Source organism: Triticum dicoccoides, chromosome 2B, assembly GCF_002162155.2.
Source record: "Triticum dicoccoides isolate Atlit2015 ecotype Zavitan chromosome 2B, WEW_v2.0, whole genome shotgun sequence".
Taxonomy (NCBI): domain Eukaryota; kingdom Viridiplantae; phylum Streptophyta; class Magnoliopsida; order Poales; family Poaceae; genus Triticum; species Triticum dicoccoides.
Genome location: NC_041383.1, coordinates 152,619,714 through 152,640,194, shown reverse-complemented (window position 1 = coordinate 152,640,194; position 20,481 = coordinate 152,619,714). Strand labels below are relative to the sequence as shown.

The 20,481-nt window shown below is 45.5% G+C and overlaps 2 protein-coding genes across 2 annotated transcripts in view; one reads left to right on the top strand and one right to left on the bottom strand.

The window, feature by feature from the left end:
• Nucleotides 1-497: 497 nt before the first annotated feature.
• On the bottom strand, nucleotides 498-1,285 carry LOC119367423. Its single transcript, XM_037632940.1, has 2 exons — nucleotides 1,187-1,285; nucleotides 498-1,057 (listed from the first exon to the last, which is right to left on the bottom strand). The coding sequence occupies exons 1-2, from the start codon at nucleotides 1,211-1,213 to the stop codon at nucleotides 632-634; spliced, it is 453 nt and encodes a 150-aa protein (XP_037488837.1). The 5' UTR covers nucleotides 1,214-1,285; the 3' UTR covers nucleotides 498-631.
• A 13,135-nt stretch (nucleotides 1,286-14,420) lies between these two features.
• The window catches only part of LOC119367422, a 12,129-nt gene continuing 6,068 nt past the window's right edge, over nucleotides 14,421-20,481 (top strand). Inside the window, exon 1 of the mRNA XM_037632939.1 lies at nucleotides 14,421-14,620. Coding sequence (XP_037488836.1) covers nucleotides 14,445-14,620 — 176 coding nt within the window. The 5' untranslated portion in view covers nucleotides 14,421-14,444. The remainder of the gene's footprint in view (nucleotides 14,621-20,481) is intronic.

Genomic DNA, 20,481 nt, shown 5'->3' with positions numbered 1-20,481 from the left:
CGTTCCCCTTGTGTTCCAGAGGCAGAACTGGAGAGCAGATTACAGACTTGAACCGGTCAACAACCGAAACGTTGAGACCACTTGTTCTTTTTTCCATTGCGAATCAATTAGAGAATAGATACTTGTTCTGTTCCCCTAGCTTAATCTAAACACACGCACGCATAAACTGGATACCAGGAAAAAACTCAGCCAGTTGGAAGCAGTAGCCTGCATAACATCAAAGTAAAACAGCTTTTCCATATGCAGAATACAAGCAGCCACATGTCTTTCTGTCACAACTCCACCGCATTATTCTCGTTTACACAGACAACACACACCAAATTTCTTTTAGGCACTTACACGTCGAACTAGACACCGAAGTTATACATGTTCATCAGATGCAAATCTAGGCAGAGCTACAAGTGATCAACGACCGCAGATTGACTGAGACTGCTGAAAGCATCATGGCAGTAAACATCTCAATAAGCCTCTCTTATCATTCAGGCACGTCATTCTTGGGAGAATTGCTGCAGGTCTTCCTCTTGTGTCCTCTCAAATGACATTTCGAGCAGCAAGGAGACTTTCTAGGTGCTTTTGGCATCACACCTTTGTGGACATGTAAAACCTGTAGATAGAACAAAACCTGGACCTCTCAGTGGGGTTGTTCATAGGGTGCTTCGTCGCGGCCGGTGGCAGGTCCCCCCACTGGCCATTTCCTGGACCAAGCTGCAAAGCCGTCGAGACAATGGGAACCACTATGTGCCGAGTCTGTCATAACAAAATTCTTCTTATGACCTATCCCAGACCCTACAGAATCAGCTGCCATCTCACTGTCCGACAATCCCAAACCCTCGAACACGGCAGCAACAGGCTCCAGTGCAGCTTTGACATCTCTTAATTTTTCCATAGCCAGAGAGTATGCCTCCAATTTACTATCCCCTAGTTTTACAGTTTCCAGGCACAGTAGGTGCAGAGTATCTGACCTGTGTTTGCACACGTAACATCCATTATATTCTGATCTCAATAGCCGCATCATCATAGCAGTGCAGCCACGATGTATCGACTGAAGCGGTTTACCCTGCAAATGATGTTCGAATCAGTCAGTATTATCACATTTTAAGTTTTTAGCACAGCCATAAAAAAAATCATGTGTAATGGAGGTCATCACTTAAGAAAAGACTCATTAGCCAGTTTCAGTTCAGCTCACCGCGCAAGCACACATGATCTCCTGCATGCACTTTATCCGATGGACATTGAGTCGGCTCTTTGCGTACCAGACACCAAAGCCGATCTCCCAAGAGTATAGGCTGTAAAACTCGTGTCCTTCTTCTACGAAATCGAAGCTAGTCCCCACTGCCGTACTAACAACATTATCCGCCTTCTTTCCAGCATAAGCACGAACTGAAGCTTAACACAATGCTGGGATTGTTCTCCCTCTCATCTCCTGCCTTATCAATCCTAATTCTCCAGAGTTTAACATGGACACCTTTTTTGTTGAATCACACATTTTGTTTGATGTTGAATCAGAAAACGGAAGCAGGCACTGCTATAGATGTCCTAACTCCTAACTAGCCCCTAAGCTTCGAATGAATGGACGCTACTGCATCATGAGCTACCATTTTATACAGAGATAACAAATCACGGCACAGATCACAAAGTTAACCAACTTCTCATCCAGCAGGAGCCTGGTGATTTCGAGAAGCCCACCCCTTCTGCCAACTGTCTTCTGCGCCAACTTCTTTGGCTGCTGAACCTCTCATATTTTTAGGGGACGTCTCGTCCGAATCGGCCACCACCTGCTTGCACCGTTGAATGAGTTGTTAATCTCCTCTTTCACGACTGTCTCCTCAGGGTGCCGTCCTCCTCCCTCAGGTTCAGTTCCCCTACACGCGTCTTTTGAATCGGAAGAAATCCAATCTTCACCATCTGCATGTAGCCCCGAGAATGGAAGCCACTACCGATCCCACTCGTTTAACCCCTCCCCCTAAGATAGACCCCGCATCCAATCGAGAACGAGACTGCAAACACAATCCAATAGAACACAGTGTTAGATCCATTTTGTGCTAGGGGAATCATACCGAAAAATGCTACGTACCAATCACAAACACCCTCTAGGCTCTATTATTCCAACATCAAAAGCAGAACAAAAAGTGCCAGATCTACGTCTTCAAAAAAAAAGTGCCAGATCTGACTGATACATTACCCTGAATCGCCCTCCTCCAAGAACTCCATCCCATCCATGGCGCACCGCCCCCCTTGCCCTGTCCGCGGAAGGAAGGCGATGACTTGGTCTAAAGTGAGACAAGCCTGTACATTGCACTTGCAGCCAGGAAACTCCCCTAAAAAAAACTTTTGCATCCAGGAAACCTAATTGTTTTTTAGGAAAATATGTAACATCACATGGGTCCATCAATCCCATTTAATGAACCACCAGCCCCCCACTGGCCTGTAACATTCAGCCCACGAGGCACATGTGCTGCACCACCTAGCCGAACTGAGGCCGATGTACACAGATAGCGCAAGCAGCCCATGGCACAGATGTATTCTCACCTGACACGCTATGTATACACGTGGGAAAAACAAGCAGCACACATCGCAACACTACAATCGTATGGTATAGATAACGGCCTACAGGTAGCCCGGCCTCCAAAAGGCCTCTCTCCTGTTGGACATATGAAAGATGATGAATCTGATTTGTGATTAAATATGAAATGTCATGGTAGTTGTGCTCAAGGTGTGAGGCTTCAACACCAACTCATAGTATAGTATTTAAAATTTTAGGCGTTATAACGGGTGTTGTTTTGCACTAGTAAATGGTTTGGTGATTGATTACTCACGAGGCAACGACTTCAGTCCAGATCCTAAACACTCATTAACTGGCACTGATCTTTTTAAAAGACCAAGAACCATCCACTTTAGGCCTTGTTTGGTTAGGATGCAATCCACATGGATCGTCTGGGATCGCAGCCCGATCCACGTGGTTCATTCCGATGGGGAACTGTTCCCCATGGATCCCAGTTGACGTGCTTGGTTTGGGCCATGGTGGGGGAATTCCCGGCCCAAACCACGTCGATCTCCTCCAATCCACGGGGAGCAAAAGAATCGCCTCTAATCCGTAGAACGGATCCACGCGTGGCGAGGCTGCTCCCTCTCTTCCCCTTGAGTTGCCAAGGCCCTGCGGTTGCTCATCTCCATTGCTGCTCCTGGGTTTAGGAGAACTAAACGAGATCTACAGAGAGGGGATCAGTATGCAGGGATTGGATGGCAAGAAGGGATCAACCTAATCCCTAGGTGGATTAGTTCCACACTTCCACTACAACCAAGCAAGGTCTTAATCATGGATGCGATATGCGAGGGGTCTTACCATAAGGCTTTGTTCGGTTACACCCTGCCCTAAGAGGATTGGAGAGGATTTGGGGGGGATTTGACTTGTAGAGGATTTAATCCACCTCAATCCCTGTCAAAACCCCTCCACAACCCTGTCAACCGAACATGGCCTAAACGATTTTAAACTAAGAAGGCACCATTTAGTATAGCATGCTAAAATTTGTGGTTTACTCGAAACCAGAAAATTTCTGCTTCCTAGATCAGAAATTGGCCATTAACTAAACACTACAGAGTACCCATCTCATAGAACCACCAATTGACGAACTGAACAGTCTACAATGCATAACCCGATTTGAGAAGTGTTACCGCCAGGCGACTTCCAGGGTCGTCAGAGCCCGGATCTCCGGCACCACTCAGCCTCAGGACGGAGATCAATCAGAGACAAAAAGGGGATTGTTAGCCGGAGGCGAGAGGGCGAGTGCAGCTGTCGAATTAGAAGGGGTTCAAAGCTGGGACTCCACACCGCCGAGCAATTCGTATCCCTGTCGGAGAGCCGGAGGTGCGCCGCGTCCGGCTCATCGCCATCGCCGTCGCCGTCGCTGCCGGCCCCCGCTTCGAAGAAAAATCTGCGAGGAGGAGGAAGCCCCATACAATTATGCGTCTTTCTTTTTCTTTTTTTTGAAGGGTTTTTTTAGGGGTAAGGCCGAACAGGGGAGGAGCCGTATGTGCCGAGCCGTTTGGGCCCCTCTACGCACGCGTAAGCCCACGCGTCCCATTTTAATGCTGTCCATTCAAAATCTGCACGCGCTTCTTTGTCAGATTCATAGACGTTCATCCGTGTGGCTTCAACTTTCAAGCTTTGATGGAAGAACACTAGACAGGTGGTGTCGGTGTCAAAACCGGCGGATCTCGGGTAGGGGGTCCCGAACTGTGCGTCTAGGCGGATGATAACAGGAGACAAGGGACACGATGTTTTTACCCAGGTTCGGGCCCTCTCGGTGGAGTTAAAACCCTACTCCTGCTTGATTAATATTGATGATATGGGTAGTACAAGAGTTGATCTACCACGAGATCAGAGAGGCTAAACCCTAGAATCTAGCCTATGGTATGATTATTGTGTATCTCTATCAACTAGCCTGGACTTGGTTTATATAATGCACCAGAGGCCTAGGATAACAAGAGTCCTAGCCGAATACGCTGGTGGGGGAGGAGTCCTTGTCTTGATCGCCAAGTCTTGCGGAATCTCCCTTGTATGCGGCAGCTGACCGGACTGGCCCATGAGTATACGGCCATGGGGGTCCTCGGCCCAATCTAACAGATCGGGGAGATGACGTGGTGAGTACCCCCTAGTCCAGGATACCGTCAGTAGCCCCCTGAACCGGTCTTCAAGTTTAGGGACGCTCCTCGATTCTTCCGAGCCGTTCTTCATCTTCAGTCGTCGGTCTTGACTGGTTCAACAAATCTTCTTATCTTCGATCTTGAGGATCGCCGAAATGCATTCGACGAGTTTACACGTCGGGTATCCGAGGAGCCCCTTTAAGTTTCCGGCCTTTATCAATGCCTTGTTATTTTTATGCCACACCTCGAGTTTGAAGTTGTTCCCGGGCGGCAATGTCCTCTTGCGTCCGAGCTCCAACGCCGGACTGCATTCGAGGTATCTTTTGCAGCCGAGCACCAATGCCGGACTGCTTCCCGGCTCTAACGCCGGACTATGTATCCGAGCTCCAACGCCGGACTGTATCCGAGGTGTCGTAAATCACCTTGGTTCAAAGGAGTTTGAAGGAGTTTAGCCGATCTTAATGCCGGAAACGTCCTCTATGGAGCCAGACACTAGCGCCCGAGCTTTATGCCGGACTGCTTCCGAGGTGGTGCACCACCCCGAATGTGGGCCGATTTTTGTCAATATTTTTGATTGGTGCAATTTATTCTCTGCCGAGATACATAGCCAGTAGCCCTCAAGGTGGGTATCGGTCTAAAACCCGAGATGCACATGAAGGATGACATAAGACCGCTGATCCCCGTAGCTGCTGAGACTCAGGTTGATTTGCAAAATCGGTCTGAGGATCAAGTCCTAGCTCGGCAGAATACTTCGGGACACAAAAAGCGACGCGCTCAGTCCTCAAGACTCAGGTTGGGTGCGGCCGACCAACCTGAGGATCAAAATCTCCTCGGAGACTGTATTACACTTAAAATTTTCTACACTGGACAGGCAATGCAGTAGCCCCCGAGACACTGGTCGGGTGGCAACACCAGATCAGGGGATCGATGTGCCCCTTTAATATTTGTAAATAATAAGCCCGAAGCCCAGTAGCCCCCGAGCCTTAATGCGGGCACGGGAGGCCGAATTAAGGATCGATATCCATAGTAAAATCACAAATTATGTGTAATGACTCTATATATCCAAGTATTTTATGTCACTAATGCTCGGATCCGCATTGTACAAAACTTTGTTGACCGACCATCGGCTTCAACCTCCTCGGCCAGTAGCCGAGGAGTGTTTGTCCGATTTTATAAAGCCTTTATAAGGGCAAAGATTTACGACAAACAAGGCAATCTGGCCATACGGTTTTATAAACAAAGGTACGCAGAGAGATTATATTGTTGTTTAACAGAAGAAATGTCTTCCAAAGAAAATAGTCCCGCTATCGGTTCCTTTCTTTGGGTTGTCATGCTAAGCATGATCATGAAACCTCAGCTCCAATGTAAGAGCAAAATATCGAGGATTTAGTTTGGGAGGCCAGTTAATAGCCCCCGGTAGTGTTCGGTGACAGTCAAGGTCAAGCCGTAAAAACTTCGGCCATTGTTATGAATGGCCCGTCGTTTAACACCGTCATCGGATCGCTGACCAGTTTACGCTTATTGTGACAGCCAGTTTTCGACTTTCTCCACTAAGGTGCTTAACATGTGAGCTAGAAGCATAATCGCAGTGGTTCTCCCTTTGCACACCTAGCCGAACAAAGCGGAACGTAGGGGGCAAGCGCAGGAGCCGGGCAACCGAACTATTGACCGAAGACACCATTCGAAACCGATGCATATAGAGCAATATCCAAGAATGTTTTTGCCGAATCTCTAAAGGTGTCCGGCGTTGCACTGCGAGACTTGTGCTGAAAACACACAAATAGTTAAAAAGTGTCGTGGGCTCGAAAAGCCAAAAAACTTATTCAGAAGGTTAATGTCCGAACTAGATCAAGTGTTCGGTGCCAATCCGAAAATTGGACTTTAGAAAAAAAAATGTTCTTCTGTCGTTCTTTAACATGACACATCCTATCTCAAAACTTCAAGCGGGTCAGCCTACGGTTTCAACCTCCTATCCCTAAGGCGGAGTACTTCTTACTAGGTCAGTTTAGCAAACTAAACTCTAGCGGCTTTGAGAGAGAAATTAGGCTCCCCGGCTAGTGACCGCACACTTGTGTCAAAAAAAGGAGTGATAAATAATAATAAAAACTTTGCAACGACTAAGAAGAGAAACACTTATTAAAAAACGGCTCAGATAAACATGAGAGCCCCCAGTGACTTGGGTAAAAGAATGATTGTATGTACCGAAGTACTTGTATCATATCTATGTTCACCCGAACTTTGTACGCGTCTTAACCGACCGTCGGCTTCTCCCTCTTCGGCAAGGGCCGAAAAGTGTTATGTACTCCACCTGTCGAGAATATCGACGGTGTTTCCGATAACCAGGCAATCAGGCCATAAGGCTGTAACAGACAAAGCGCGCTTAGGGAACTTATGCTATATTACTAACAAAGTGTAAGAAGCATCTTCGAAGAAAATAGTACCCCCACCGATACCTTTCTTCGGTGCTCATTATTACTATGAGACTTTGTGCAATAGATTTTTTGTACTCATGAGTTCCGTTGTGTGCCGACCATGATTAAAAACAATAAGAGCGCTAGCTTTCGGCTTCACCCAGTCTGAGGTCCGGCTCGGGTGACCCGATCGTGACAATCGCAGAGGTGCTCCCTTTACTCCCTAGCCGAACAATCGGGAACGTAGGGGTAAGCACAGGAGCCAGGCAACCCAACTTGCAAATCGCTTAAGTCAATATGGTGCATATTGTGGCGTAATACACGAACAAGGAACGAACCCGTACAAGTATAATCATATGCAAGAGGAAAAAGCTTCATGAAGGAAGCCCCCAAGTAAACGGGGTATTTGAATTTGTGCGTCACAAACAAAGTTTGGACAAGGAAATTTTTACAAGCAACTTTTTTTTCAAAAAAGTATAATGCTTGGTCGAGCCGAACACAAGCTAAAAATTTAAAACTTTGAGCATGAAGGCAACTTAGCTGGTTAATGTGTTCGGTATTGATGACGCGGTCCGAGCCTGATGCGGGACAAGGTCCCATCCCCCAAGCCGGTCCCGAGGTGGCGGAGCAAAGAGCTCGGCACTCCGAAGTGGTGACATAGCACGGTCAATGCAGGACGGCAAGGTGATGCCGAAGTCCCCGTCATGGGGTTATGAAGTGTTGATGAAGCCCCCCGTCCAGGCGAGGTGACGCCAAAGGATATAGTCCGGCTGGATCATTTTCCTGTGCACAAAAAATAGTGCAAACCGTAGATAATAGTAATAATGATAAAAAAATCGTTGCATAACAAGTAATTTATGCAGAGTGAGTAATAAAAGAAATATGGCCTGGCGCCGAAGTCAATGTCCATGCAGGGCGGCGGCATGATGCGGTAAAGGCATGGCAAGGCCTGAATTCACAGGTCGGTTCGAGTTCCGGATGCGGCGTTTGCCGGACTATGTATGGAAACTGACCGAACCACCATGCGACCTCGTTAATGTGGCCACCATTTGATAGACATGCGTACATATGATGGACAAACCAGAGTAATAATTCGTTGGGAAAAATGAACCCAAACAAGTAAAAAATACTAGGATTAATAGCACCTGGCTTATTTGTTGTAGCAATCCAAAGAAAGGTGATTCCCAAAATTGGGACTCGATCCGCACACCTGTCGCCTGATGGGCGATAAAGCAACGGCATGGCGATGCTGGCAAAGGTTGGCTCGCCGAGGCAAAGCCCTCGGTCCAGCTAACATGACGGAGCTGGTCGGCCAGCGACGCCGAAGTCTCCGGAGTAGGTTGATGAAGAGATGACGAAGCCCCCGGTCCAGCTAACATGATGAAGCCTCGGTGTCAGCCGATGAGTTGAAGTAGGTCGGCGTGATGGACACCAGCTTGAAAAAGCAACAGTGCGGCCCTGCCGATGCAGGTCGTGACGTGGTCGATGACGGCTTGATGAAGCGACCGTGCGGCGATGCCGGTATGCCCGCTCCGTGTAATCCATGGGGCGGCGATGTTGATGATGATTTATCCTTCGCGATGCCGGACTCTTGTTCGGCTTGCCGAGATGATGATCCGAAGAAGTTGAGCTCGGCTCAACAAGGTGACGACGTGTCTAACGCAGGTCGGCAGTCGTGGAGCAATATTGCCGGACTGGTTTGACACCAGCATGATGTTGAAGATCATGTTCAAAAGATTTTAAAGTTAGTGGGATGTGTTCACAAAACACAATACCCCATACAAAACTTCCTTCAAAAAGGATGTCCGAAATCCCGTTCATAAAAAAGACAAACTCGGGTCGGATTCGTTTTCGCGCATAAAACAGATCTGAAAAGTGATGTACTAATCGGAAGGTTCCCGGAGTTCGAACGGTCGGATCGAGCTGAAATTTTGAGGGGTGGTAGATATAGGAATTCCACAGCCGATCAACAGTTGGATATTCCAAAGGATGTCCGAGCTAGAAGCAGGACACCACGCCCCAAACTCGTCTAGATTCTCGTCCAGATTGGACACGGCTCCGGTATATCGTGGATTGCCAGAGATTCCTCCATCGGAATTCGACGAAATTTTCCAGGGTTGTTATAGACTCATTCCGCACAATTCCACCGAAGCGATCGTTAAAACGACACTTGAGGAGGCGGTGGCGGCAGACACAAGTCCGCTGTCCAGAAAAACAGTACGGTCGCCTGAGGGCAATGTTAACGTTGAGCCCCCGGGCTCCCTGGACGATTCCTCCATGATCTTGATAGAGATCGGAGTTGATGTTGATGAAGGCCCTCATCCGAACATGACGATCGGAGGTAGGGCGCAGTCCTTGGTCGAACCAAGGTGGCCAGTCGAGCTGGTGACGAAGACACCGAAGTCGTAGTTGATCTGCAGGCGAGCCATTGACCTTTTGCTGAACACACAACAGAACTCTCAATGAAAGCACCAATGTCGGTGTCAAAACCGGCGGATCTCGGGTAGGGGGTCCCGAACTGTGCGTCTAGGCAGATGGTAACAGGAGACAAGGGACACGATATTTTTACCCAGGTTCGGGCCCTTTCGGTGGAGGTAAAACCCTACTCCTGCTTGATTAATATTGATGATATGGGTAGTACAAGAGTTGATCTACCACGAGATCAGAGAGGCTAAACCCTAGAATCTAGCCTATGGTTTGATTGTTGTGTATCTCTATCGACTAGCCTGGCCTTGGTTTATATAATGCACCAGAGGCCTAGGATAATAAGAGTCCTAGCCGAATACGGCGGTGGGGGAGGAGTCCTTGTCTTGATCGCCAAGTCTTGCAGAATCTTCCTTGTATGCGGCAGCTGACCGGACTGGCCCATGAGTATACGGCCATGGGGGTCCTCGGCCCAATCTAACAGATCGGGAAGATGACGTGGTGAGTACCCCCTAGTCCAGGACACCGTCAAGTGATGATGTACTGAAGACCTGAAGTTCTTGGAATACAATTTCTGCTCACTCCACGCGATCTTAAGCAATTGAATACGACAGTACCAAGTGCCAATCATCATCAAAACAATACGGCGCCATTGTTTGTGAAGCATCAACTTCCTGTGCCGGGTTGGCAGGTAGGGGGACATCTGCCGAGGAGGAGCTGTGGGGTGGGAATGTTGCAACAGGGTTTAGGGGAAGAGTGGTGCGGCGGGCAGTGGCAGCAAGTGCATTCGCCAAGGCGATCTGTAGGGAATTCTCCATTTTGGAGTTGAAACATTTGATAGGTCAATCTATCAAACAAAATCACTTGGCAGTTTTCGCTGCGGGGTGTTCGTGTGGTAACGAGAACCCCAACAAACTATAGATGAAAATTATGAGAAATGCACTTGTGTGAGTATTATAGTAGCTTTGTGTGGCTTGCTTAGGCATAACATTGCACAGGCCAGGGTTATCATCCGTTTTGTGGAGTCTGTAGTAGCGTTGTCAAGATGTCCCTCTAGCTCACGCCCTCGGATGTTCAACTTCTGTTTACCACGAGATAGAATAGATATTACTCCCTTCGTTCTATAATATAAGAACGTTTTTCAAGCTAAAAACTTCATTATGGGACGGAGGGAGTAGATAGCAAAATACTCACTCGGCTCCAAATACAGCGTTTTAGGCATGAAAACAACCACCAATTTGATAGAAAACGAGATTGTACAGTATATTTTTTCCTAACAGGCCTAATGATCATTGTTTAGGACGCCATTCTCTTCTGAATCATGAAAAAAGATGTCATATGGCTGTGTGCATCAATTGATTTGCGCGAGAGTTACAACCTCATTTTCAAAGAAAAGGAAGCAAGGGCCCTGCATGTCTGAATCTAGACCCTAGTCGTGTTGTCCACCCCCGCCTCTCCTCCTTGGCAACTTCCACGTGCAGTTCACGCCCCTTCCATATCTGCACAACTCAAAGCAGATGTACTCCCTCTCTAAAGAAATATAAGAGTGTTTAGATCACTAAAGTAGTGATCAAAACGCTCTTACATTTCTTTACGGAGGGAGTACAAAATTGCATCGTCATCAATTCATGATACACTTGATCAGGATAAATATGTAGCATCCTTCCACCGACGCCATACACTGACCTGTTTGTCAAGGTCCCAAATCGCGTCGTCCGTTCCTCCAGTGTTGCCATGGTGATGAAACTGAAGCCCCGGGAGCGCCAACCCGCTCCTCCGTAGTCGTAGATGACTTCAACATCAACCACATTGCCATACCTATTGAATAGCCGCTTTAACCGGGAGTCATCCACTTTGTAGGGCAGATGGCCCACATAGATTTTCCGGACCAACAGGGAGAACATCCGTCTTTGGCCCGGGTAGTTCTAGAAGCACCTGCCTTGTTCACAGTCATAAGCCTGCCATCGAGCTCCTGAAATGTCCACATTGAAGGCAAGTCGGATGGTGAACTCGGGTAGTAACTAGTAATTAAGTAACAACTACAAGAAACGGATTGCATCAAAGGGCATTCATGTAAATACCATGTGAATGAATAAGCAAGTAAAGTAAAACTAAGGTATTAGAAATTTAGAATCAAGAGGCCGACTAGGCTAGCTCCAGATATTGGTGTTCCCCAAACAGGAACCAAAAAGGGCACTGCCATGTACTATATCCAAACTAACTAAGAATGATAAACCAATGCCACATCCCACAAGAAAGGTATGCAAATGCAGTGTTGCATCCTGGGAGGTGCTCATTATCATTCCATTCATCCCATGAGAAATCTAGCTCAACTAAGTTCAGAAAATTTATAGGAAAATAGCCCCATCAAGTTGTCATGTATCAAATATACTCACACTGCCATGGAATATCTCCACAGCCTTCTCAGCCCGCTCAACAGTACTCATCGTGATGAACCCGAACACACGGCTCTGCCCTGTTCCCTTGTTGATGATATGCACAGCCGCAAAGTAGAAATGTGTTTTAGAACAAAGAATAAACATATACATATCCTGATAAATGTATTGTCTAATTGCCTTCCAATAATGCTTATGGACATTCCCAAACAAAAACAATACTGATGAAACAGATCGTATAACACATGGATTGCCTAGAGAAGGTGAAAAGCAGTGCATACTGTCTTCATAAGAAAAGAATGTAAATGCTTGAGAGTTTATTAAGAAGGTGCGGCTGCACGCCACAACATACTAACGAGTAATGGCAAATCCAAGTGACAAGATACATAAATCCGATAATAGCTTCTAATTAACATCCTTGCCACATAGGAAAGTCATCCTCTGAAACCCCATAAAAAATTGAAGGGCCAATTTTAGTTGTGTATACCCTGTAAATTGATGGAGCTACACTTAAAGGGGAATGCTAAATTGATGGCAATGTTTAAAAGTAAGAGGGTGGTCAGGTTTGCTCGGATCTCTTGACTACATACATTGGAGATGGAAGAGCTGCTCTAAGCTCTACAAGGGTAATATCAGGGTCATGTTAAAAAGCTCACCATCATTCTTGAGACGGTTGCATCACAAGTTCTTTGGGTTTGGCACACTTTCTTTGGCATGCTCAGGTCTCACAATGACATCAATGTGCTGCAACGATCACCATTGTTTGCTAGGCAGACTGAAGGGAAAGCTTCTCCTTGTCACTATACTATCAATTGGCATGACTACAACATGGGCTACTATCTGATCAATGATATTTATCCTCCGTGGTCTATCTTTGTCAAGACTATCTCTGAACCGCCAGTTGTAAAAAAAAGTCTCACTTTGCCCAAAGACAAGAAACAACTAGAAAAAATGTTGAAAGGGCATTTGGAGTTTTGCAGGCCCGTTTTGTTGTTGTTCGTGGACGTGCTAAACAATGGGATCCGAAGACCTTGTGAGAGGTGATGACATGTTGTGTGATTATGCAAAACATGATCATGAAGGATGAGGGTGAGGATGCTGCCGCAACTCTTAAATTTGAGAACATGGTTGAGCCTATCGAACTTCTAGAGTAGAATCCGACCACATTTGATGAGTTTGTCCAAATGCATCAACAAATCGGTATCGAGCAACTGAATAAAAATTTCGATTGAGCATCTATGAGCGGTTAAAGAGGACAACTAGTACATATGTGTTAGTTAAATTCAAGTTTGAACTACTATAATTTAAATACTTTATTGGATTGTAATATTCAAGTGTGAACTGCTGTGTTTGAACATTTGAACGATTTTTAGCTAATCTGGAACTAGATATGCGAGCATTTTAAACGTGTGGACTGAAAAGAATGAAGATAGATGTATCGGCTAGTTTTAAATGGCCGGCTCCCGCATCAGTATCCGCGGACGGATGCGGTGTCCGATTCGATGGGTCAGCCTTGGAGATGCCTTACCGAAGCATGGAGGGTCTTGTCTTGGCAGCTTACATACTCCAGGATCACCTCACGCGGTTGCGCCTTCTACTTTTTCTCGAATATACACGAGTGTGCATACCATATATTAAAGAAGGAAAGGCAAAGACTGCCTCCACCGGTCATTTACAAAAAGTGTGATTTCTCACGCCCGTATGTACAACTCCACACCATGTACGCCACGGTAACTAGATTACTCCTCGCCACTAATCCACCTAGCTAAGCCTGCAAACACAACCTCTCGAATTCTACTTGTATTAGCACGTTCGTACATCGTGACAAATTCCGAAGACTGCGAATGGATTGTTTTTGTTTTCTTAGAGAAGACCCGAGGTGGGCAAGTCATGGAAAATAATCTACGGAATGATGTGGTTGGACCACTATATTGGGAACCACCTGCCGCACAGTTGGAATCACGGGGTGGGAGAGGATTAGTGTCTAGTGAGTGCCTGAGTGGAGACACGTCCCTCCGTAGATTGCAATCTGTAGGTTTAGATTTTTTGGCCCTTCGAGGTCGGAGGAGCGTGCAGACGGCAGACTGCAGAGGGGAGGCGAATCTTTTTCTCCTCCACGCAGACCTCCGGAAACGACCTCATGGCCGAAGTTTGACCAATGTCCGGCTTCGTCATGTCGACCGTTCGTCTGTCGGCAAGCACCGCGTACTGGCTTTCCACTTCCCGCGACGACTTGGAAGACGACCGTCCTCGAGTGGCTGTGCGTCTCATGCGGCTCGCGGGTCTCGATGGAAACACTTTGTGGTCTTCGGTTGGCCTTTTCTCTTTCTGAGATACCCTCCAACAAAATGGTCTGCCGTCGAGTCCTTTTCTATTCTTTCACAGAATCACAGAAGAGAAACAGGATGTGTGCGGTATATTTATACAAGAAAACCCCGAACGAACTGGACTCGCCACCAAAGCAGCTGTCGAGTGTTGTTCGCTGCTGCTGCTGTAATAGCACAGCATGGCGAACGTCGCCGAGCACGGCGTGCAGATGCCGGCCGGCAAGGCCGCCGCGGCACCGGAGATGGGGCTGAATCTTTTCATTCGCTTCGTGGCGCTGATGGAGAGGCTTGGCGACGCCTTGGGCACGCTGGCCTTCACCTGGGCCACCGTCGTCCTACTCGGCGGCTACGCCAACTCCAACGACCTCGGCTCGGATTTCGGGGTCTTGACGGCCATAGTTTTCCTGGAAGCCTTGAGGTACGTATGCAACTACTAGTCGCACTATAAATCATTCCTTTACTTCTTTTCTCGGTGATTTGTGAAAGAGGAGGCAAAATAGTAGTACTTGCTCATTCATTAATTAAAAGCATCTCCAACAGGCGTCCGAAAAAACCATGCGCTAAAATAATTTTACAGCGTCATTTTAATAATTTTAGCATGTCTTGGCCGATTCAAGTCCAGTGGACGCATAAAAATATAACGGGCGTCGAACAACGTGCAACAATTCAGACACACTAAAAAATAAAGCGCCCTAAATATGTCTACAACAAACAGTTTCTTATAACATTGACAAATAAATCCATTAGACCAAAACAAGAACACAATTAGGTCCCCAACCGTTGAAGCAAGCTAGCTTGCAAACCCGCAAAGTATTTTTTACCGGAGCCGGGAGCTACCGCTGATCTTGTCACCAATGAGGTGCTGCCACATCTAAAGTTGTGGGACCATGTGTATGTGTATATGAAAATATTGATAGCAAAATATCTCTTGTATTTCTGATTTAAGTCTAATCAATGTCAGAATGATGCAGTACCTTTTAACAGGAACCGTACGCATGCATGCATGCAGAATCTCTCCTCTCTCTCACACACAAATCCATCCATTTTCTCTTTGTTTAAAATTTTAGATGTACAATATCTCTCACACTAATTTTCAATAATTGAAATATTTTATATATTCAAATTCCTGAACATGTGATCTGTAGAACAAGGCCAATTTTGAATATATTTAAACTAGTTTAAGTTTTTCTATTTCAATCATATCAAAATTTAAATTTCACTTATTTCAAATTTACTTATTCGAAATAATTGGAATCGATTTTGAAACTAGTGAAAATATTCTTTGAAATAAGTGAAATCAGTTTTCTGAAACTAGTTTGTTCAAACATGTCAAACTGATTATTTCAAAACATTTTGGTAACGGATGAAATAAGTATAATGAAATGAGTGAAGTCAGTTCTTTTGAAATGAATGAAATCAGTTTTATATTGAAATGATTGAAACCACTTTTCTAAATATAGTTTTCTTTGTGAGTTTCATATTCCAGTTTTTGAAACTGTTTCTTCAAATGGAGTAACTGTGATGTGTTTTTCTGAAACTAATGAAATCTATCTTTTGTAATGAGTGTAATCAGTTTTTGAAACAAATTGAAATATAGTATTTCAATTGAGCGACTGTAATGTGTTTTCTGAAATGAGTGAAAGGAGTTATTTGAAAAAAAAATGAAATATGTCTTTTTGGTGTGAAACGACTTTTTCAATGTGTGAAACTGATATTTCTGCTGAGTGAAATATGTTTCAATATTTCTTTCGAAATATGTTTTCTCAACTGAGAGAAATATGTTTTCACAATTGAGTGAAATCATTTTCTTCATTGAGTGAAATATGTTTCTTCAGATGAGTGAAATTGGTTTTTTAAACATAAAGAAAGTAGTTTTTTTAATGATTGAAATCAACTTTCTGAAATTAGTGAAACTAGTATTTTGAAACGACTAAAATCTGTGTTTTCTAATGTGTGAAAATATGTTCTATCAACTAAGTGAGATATGTTTTCTCAACCGAGTGAAATTATTTTTCTTAAATGAGTGACATCACTTTCTTCCGATGAGTGAAAGCAGCTATATTTGAAATAGATGAAATGCGTAAAAATAGTTAATTTCAGAAAAGGTGAAATATGTTTTCTCAAATGAGTGAAATATTTTTTTCTAAAACAAGTAAAATATGTTTCTTAAAATAAGTGAAACCAATGTTTACCAAAGTTGAAATTATTATTTTGAAATTTGCAAAACAGGAGCAAACACTTCTATGAAATAGCAAGACAATCTTATGTTTTACGAAAGTGATGCCAAAGAAAATTGAAATATATAAATAAAAGTAGTTCAAATATATCCAACATTGATCTTATTCTAGAGGTCTTGTCAACATGATTTCAAATATATAAAAAAATTCACAAATAGACATTCACTTTAAAATATATCAATCATTCAATTATATGAATGAAATAAAATGCATGTCATTTATTGGGGAGAGAGAATCATGCATGCCGGGTCAACCTCTCCATTCCAACTCTCTCTCTCCTGACAAAGCTGCATGGCATGCATGTATTTGATCAGATGTGTCAGTATGTGCCAATCGTATTTAGATAGTATAAGAGGTGTAGTATATACTCTGACAGAGTGCACGAATCTTGACGAAACTAGGCGGACGGCGGATTGCTTATTCGCTTGCAAACCATCTTCGGCCGGCCACCGCACGCGACTGTGGTCGTTGGAATCGCAAACACGAGCGAGCTAGCTTAGCTTCCCCAATCGTTGGACCAAGCTAGCTTGCAATCGTTGGAATCGCATGCTCCGAACGCACCGCTCGCCTTCGAACACCGCACGTGCTACCGGCCGGCGAGCTCGAGGCGGCGAGCTGTAGCCGGCGAGCAGAAGGGCAGCGGCGGCTCTGCCCCGTGCCGGGACGAGCATGCAGAGGAGTGGCGGCGGCCGGCGGCGGCGAGCTGCAGGGAGTGGCTGCAGCTGCGAGCTCGAGGCGGGAAGAGCAGAGGGAGCAGACCAGTTGGTCTTCGCGCGTCGTCTTTAAATTGTCCAATGCGTTGTACGCCGCGCACCAAATATCGCACATGTGATGCGGAAATTCCCGGTGCGCTGGATAGATTTTGCAGCATGTTGGCTTTTGCAGCGCCTGTTGAAGAGCTTTGTTTTCCCTCTACGCGCTAAATTAGTGGTTTTTCTAGCGCGGGCTACTTTTAGCGCCTTTAGTAAAGATGCTCTAAGAGAGGGCTCTTACAAAGCGGCCAAGGCCCGTATGATACAAAAGCCGTTACTTTCCCGTCATCAAGTTACTCAAACCTTTCGTCCCCGCTGCGACCCAAACTTTTGCCTCGTTCTTCAAAATGTTAAAAATGATTTGTCGTGTTTCTCTCATTCTAAATTGGAGCATCAAGAGGGTCGCTAAGGCCTTGCTACGAGTGGCCAAGTGAGTCCAGCAATCATGAACAGAGTGGTGGGTCGCCCACAGGGAGAGGACTAGAGGTCGATAGCATGGAGACCTAACCAAGCTTTGACCAACCTCCAAACTCTCAAGGTGTAGCGACATTTGAAGAGAAGATGAGCATCGGTCTCGAACTCGCCTTTACATAAGGACAAAGTCCACGATTTTGCCATGAATTGAGCATTGTAAGCCGACTTTACTGAGTAGTCCCTACTAGGAGAGAGCTTCCAAGTGATGGAGTCTTGGCTCTCCTCGGAGAGAGTGATGTGCGATAGTTGTGACCAACGATCGATGAATTCCGTCATATGATTCTAAGACGGCCCATGTCGCATATCAATGACTTTAACCCAAAGCCTCCTCGTGCATGGAAAAATTGACCTTCCAATTCTCGCGCTTTGAGGGCGTGTAGATAGGAGGTGCTCATCTTTAGGCTTCCGACCATTCAACAATGGGGCGTTCCAAAATGGAGTCCTCTCTGCATTGCCAGCAATAGTGGTGGTGAGCGCAAAAAAATGGGCCATGTCATCCTCGTCACGAGGGTTGCCAAAGCACCCAAATCTTTGATGGGTCACACCAAGGCCATTGCAACCGAAGAGCTCTACCAAACTTGTCAAGATGCAGAATACCGAAGCCCCCAAGGTGGGTTGGACGCAAATGGCTTCCCAATTTACCTTGCACTTGCCACCCATCACCTTAGCAGTCCCCGCCCAAAGGAAGGTACGCTTGATCTTGATGATGCTTTTGAGGACATGTGTGGGGACAATCTGTGGCATAAGGTGGTGGATGACCTGAGAGGTGATGTCTGATTTAACAAGCGCTCTGCGGCCCACCAAGCTGATGTGCATGCCCTCCCAAGGCACAAGTTTCTTAGCAATTTTGTCCTCAATGTATTGGAAATCCACCCGCCTAAGCTGCCAAACAGGGAGAGGGAAGCCGACGTATCTCATGGGGAAGGATGAACGCACGGCGGGCAGCCCTTCAAGGATGGCATCCAAGTCCACATGTCTTCACCGAATAGGCACCACCGAGCTCTTGTGAAAAATTGTTTGTAGTCCCGTCACCTCACCAAATCCCTTAAGAATGTGGGTAAGGTTTTGAATGTCCTCTTTAAAAGGTGCCACAAAACAGCGACCTCTAATCTTATTAAGAAGACCAAACCTCATGGCTGAGTCGAGGATCTGCTAAAGCGGGTCAATGGCAATGACAAAGAGTAGTGGGGAGAGCAGGTCTCCCTGCTTAAGACCAAGGCCATGGGAGATGAGTGAGCCCGGAATCCCCATTGAGGAGAACATGCGAGGCGGAGGTCTGTAAAATTGCAATGGTCCAATCGTGAAATCTACTATGGAAGCCTTTCCTCTGAAGGATGTCTAGAATGAATTCATAATGCACCGAGTCGAAAGCTTTCCTAATGTCATGCTTGAAAAGGAGCGTTGGGGTCTTGTTTCTGTGCAGACGGTGTGCGAGATTCCAAACATACATGAAATTTTCATGGATGCTTCTCCTTTTAATGAAGGTAATTTGGGTGTTGGATACAATGGTGTTCATATGGGGGGAGAGCCTACTTGCAAGCATCTTGATTATCTTGGCTATTGCATAGATGAGGCTAATGGGTGTAAACTCGTTGATGTCCTCTACCCCATCTTTCTTTGGCAAGAGAAAAATATTTGCGGGCTTGAGCCAATGGAAGTTATCAACTTAAGGTTTGCAAAACTTGTGTTTGACATTCATCACCTCCACCTTGACAACGCTTGTTTTTTACTAAGGGACGTCTCAAACTCGTTCTCTCTGCCTCTCTCTTCCAGCTCTCCCCTGCTCTTCCGCTCCGGCCCCTCCCCTCTCTCTCCGTCCTTGCCGGCGGTGAGAAGGGTGAGGGTCCAAAATTCTTACAATTACAAGAAAATGTAACTAGCCTGAAAAACTGGAAGAAAACGTTTGGAACTTCGAAGTCAGTTCACTTATATTCCAATAGCCAGGGCATTGTCCGGGAATCAAACAGGAAACAATACTCTAAAGTATAGGATAAAAAGAAGCAATGGTTACCACCAATAAAGGAGGCTCTTTTTCTACAAGAATATAACTACCGCGGAGTACGGAATGAAACCATTCTCTCAGCGGTACCATAGTATATAGAGCAGTTCTCAAGATGAGAATGTGAAAAAAAAACGCTGAGCCACAGCTCGAACATTCCGATCAGAAAACAACGGAGGTCTCGAACCTTTACATGACCCACAAAGAAGGAAACCAAGAAGGCTCAAAAGTGCCGATAGGGACTTTTACGCTCAGAAGTGTCGGTGCTAACAGATATGTATTAAGGAGGATTGGATCGATGGTCCTGGAACAAATGAAACGGGGTTCCAACCTATACAATATTGGTTTTTTCTTTGAGAATGAATAACTCTAAGGAGTTTGATAGCGGCGGGAGATAAAATCTTCGAGGTACCGGGGCTTAGAAAACTCGAACTTCAGGTGGCTACAAAGTGAATTTTGAAGACTTTAGTTTATGGTTTGTTCTTGGAGTTCAAACTAAAGTATTTTGTTGGTGCCCTTCTTCATAGTACGGTTGTCATCTCAATGTGAATCTTCGATTCATCAAAGTCCTATGAATAACATTCTACAAGCTTTAAGAAAACAACTTGAAAAGTTGTAGGTAGGGGTCATGAAAAAACATAGACAAGTGAATGGGCATATGGATATATATATACCAATCTAGACGTGTATATCCTGCAACAATAAAACACACGTCATCAACAAGCTATAAGCAATTAACACCGTGAAGTGATTACATAGTTATGGGGGGCACCTTCCAAGGGGTGATTTCATCTAAGACTGGAAGCTTATGGAAGTC

Excerpts from the sequence above, each read along its gene's own strand:
- LOC119367423 (XM_037632940.1), bottom strand. The coding sequence starts at position 1,213 with ATGCAGGAGATCATGTGTGCTTGCGCG. Across the intron at positions 1,058-1,186 it reads AGATCATGTGTGCTTGCGCG|GGTAAACCGCTTCAGTCGAT; the intron begins GTGAGCTGAACT and ends CATCATTTGCAG.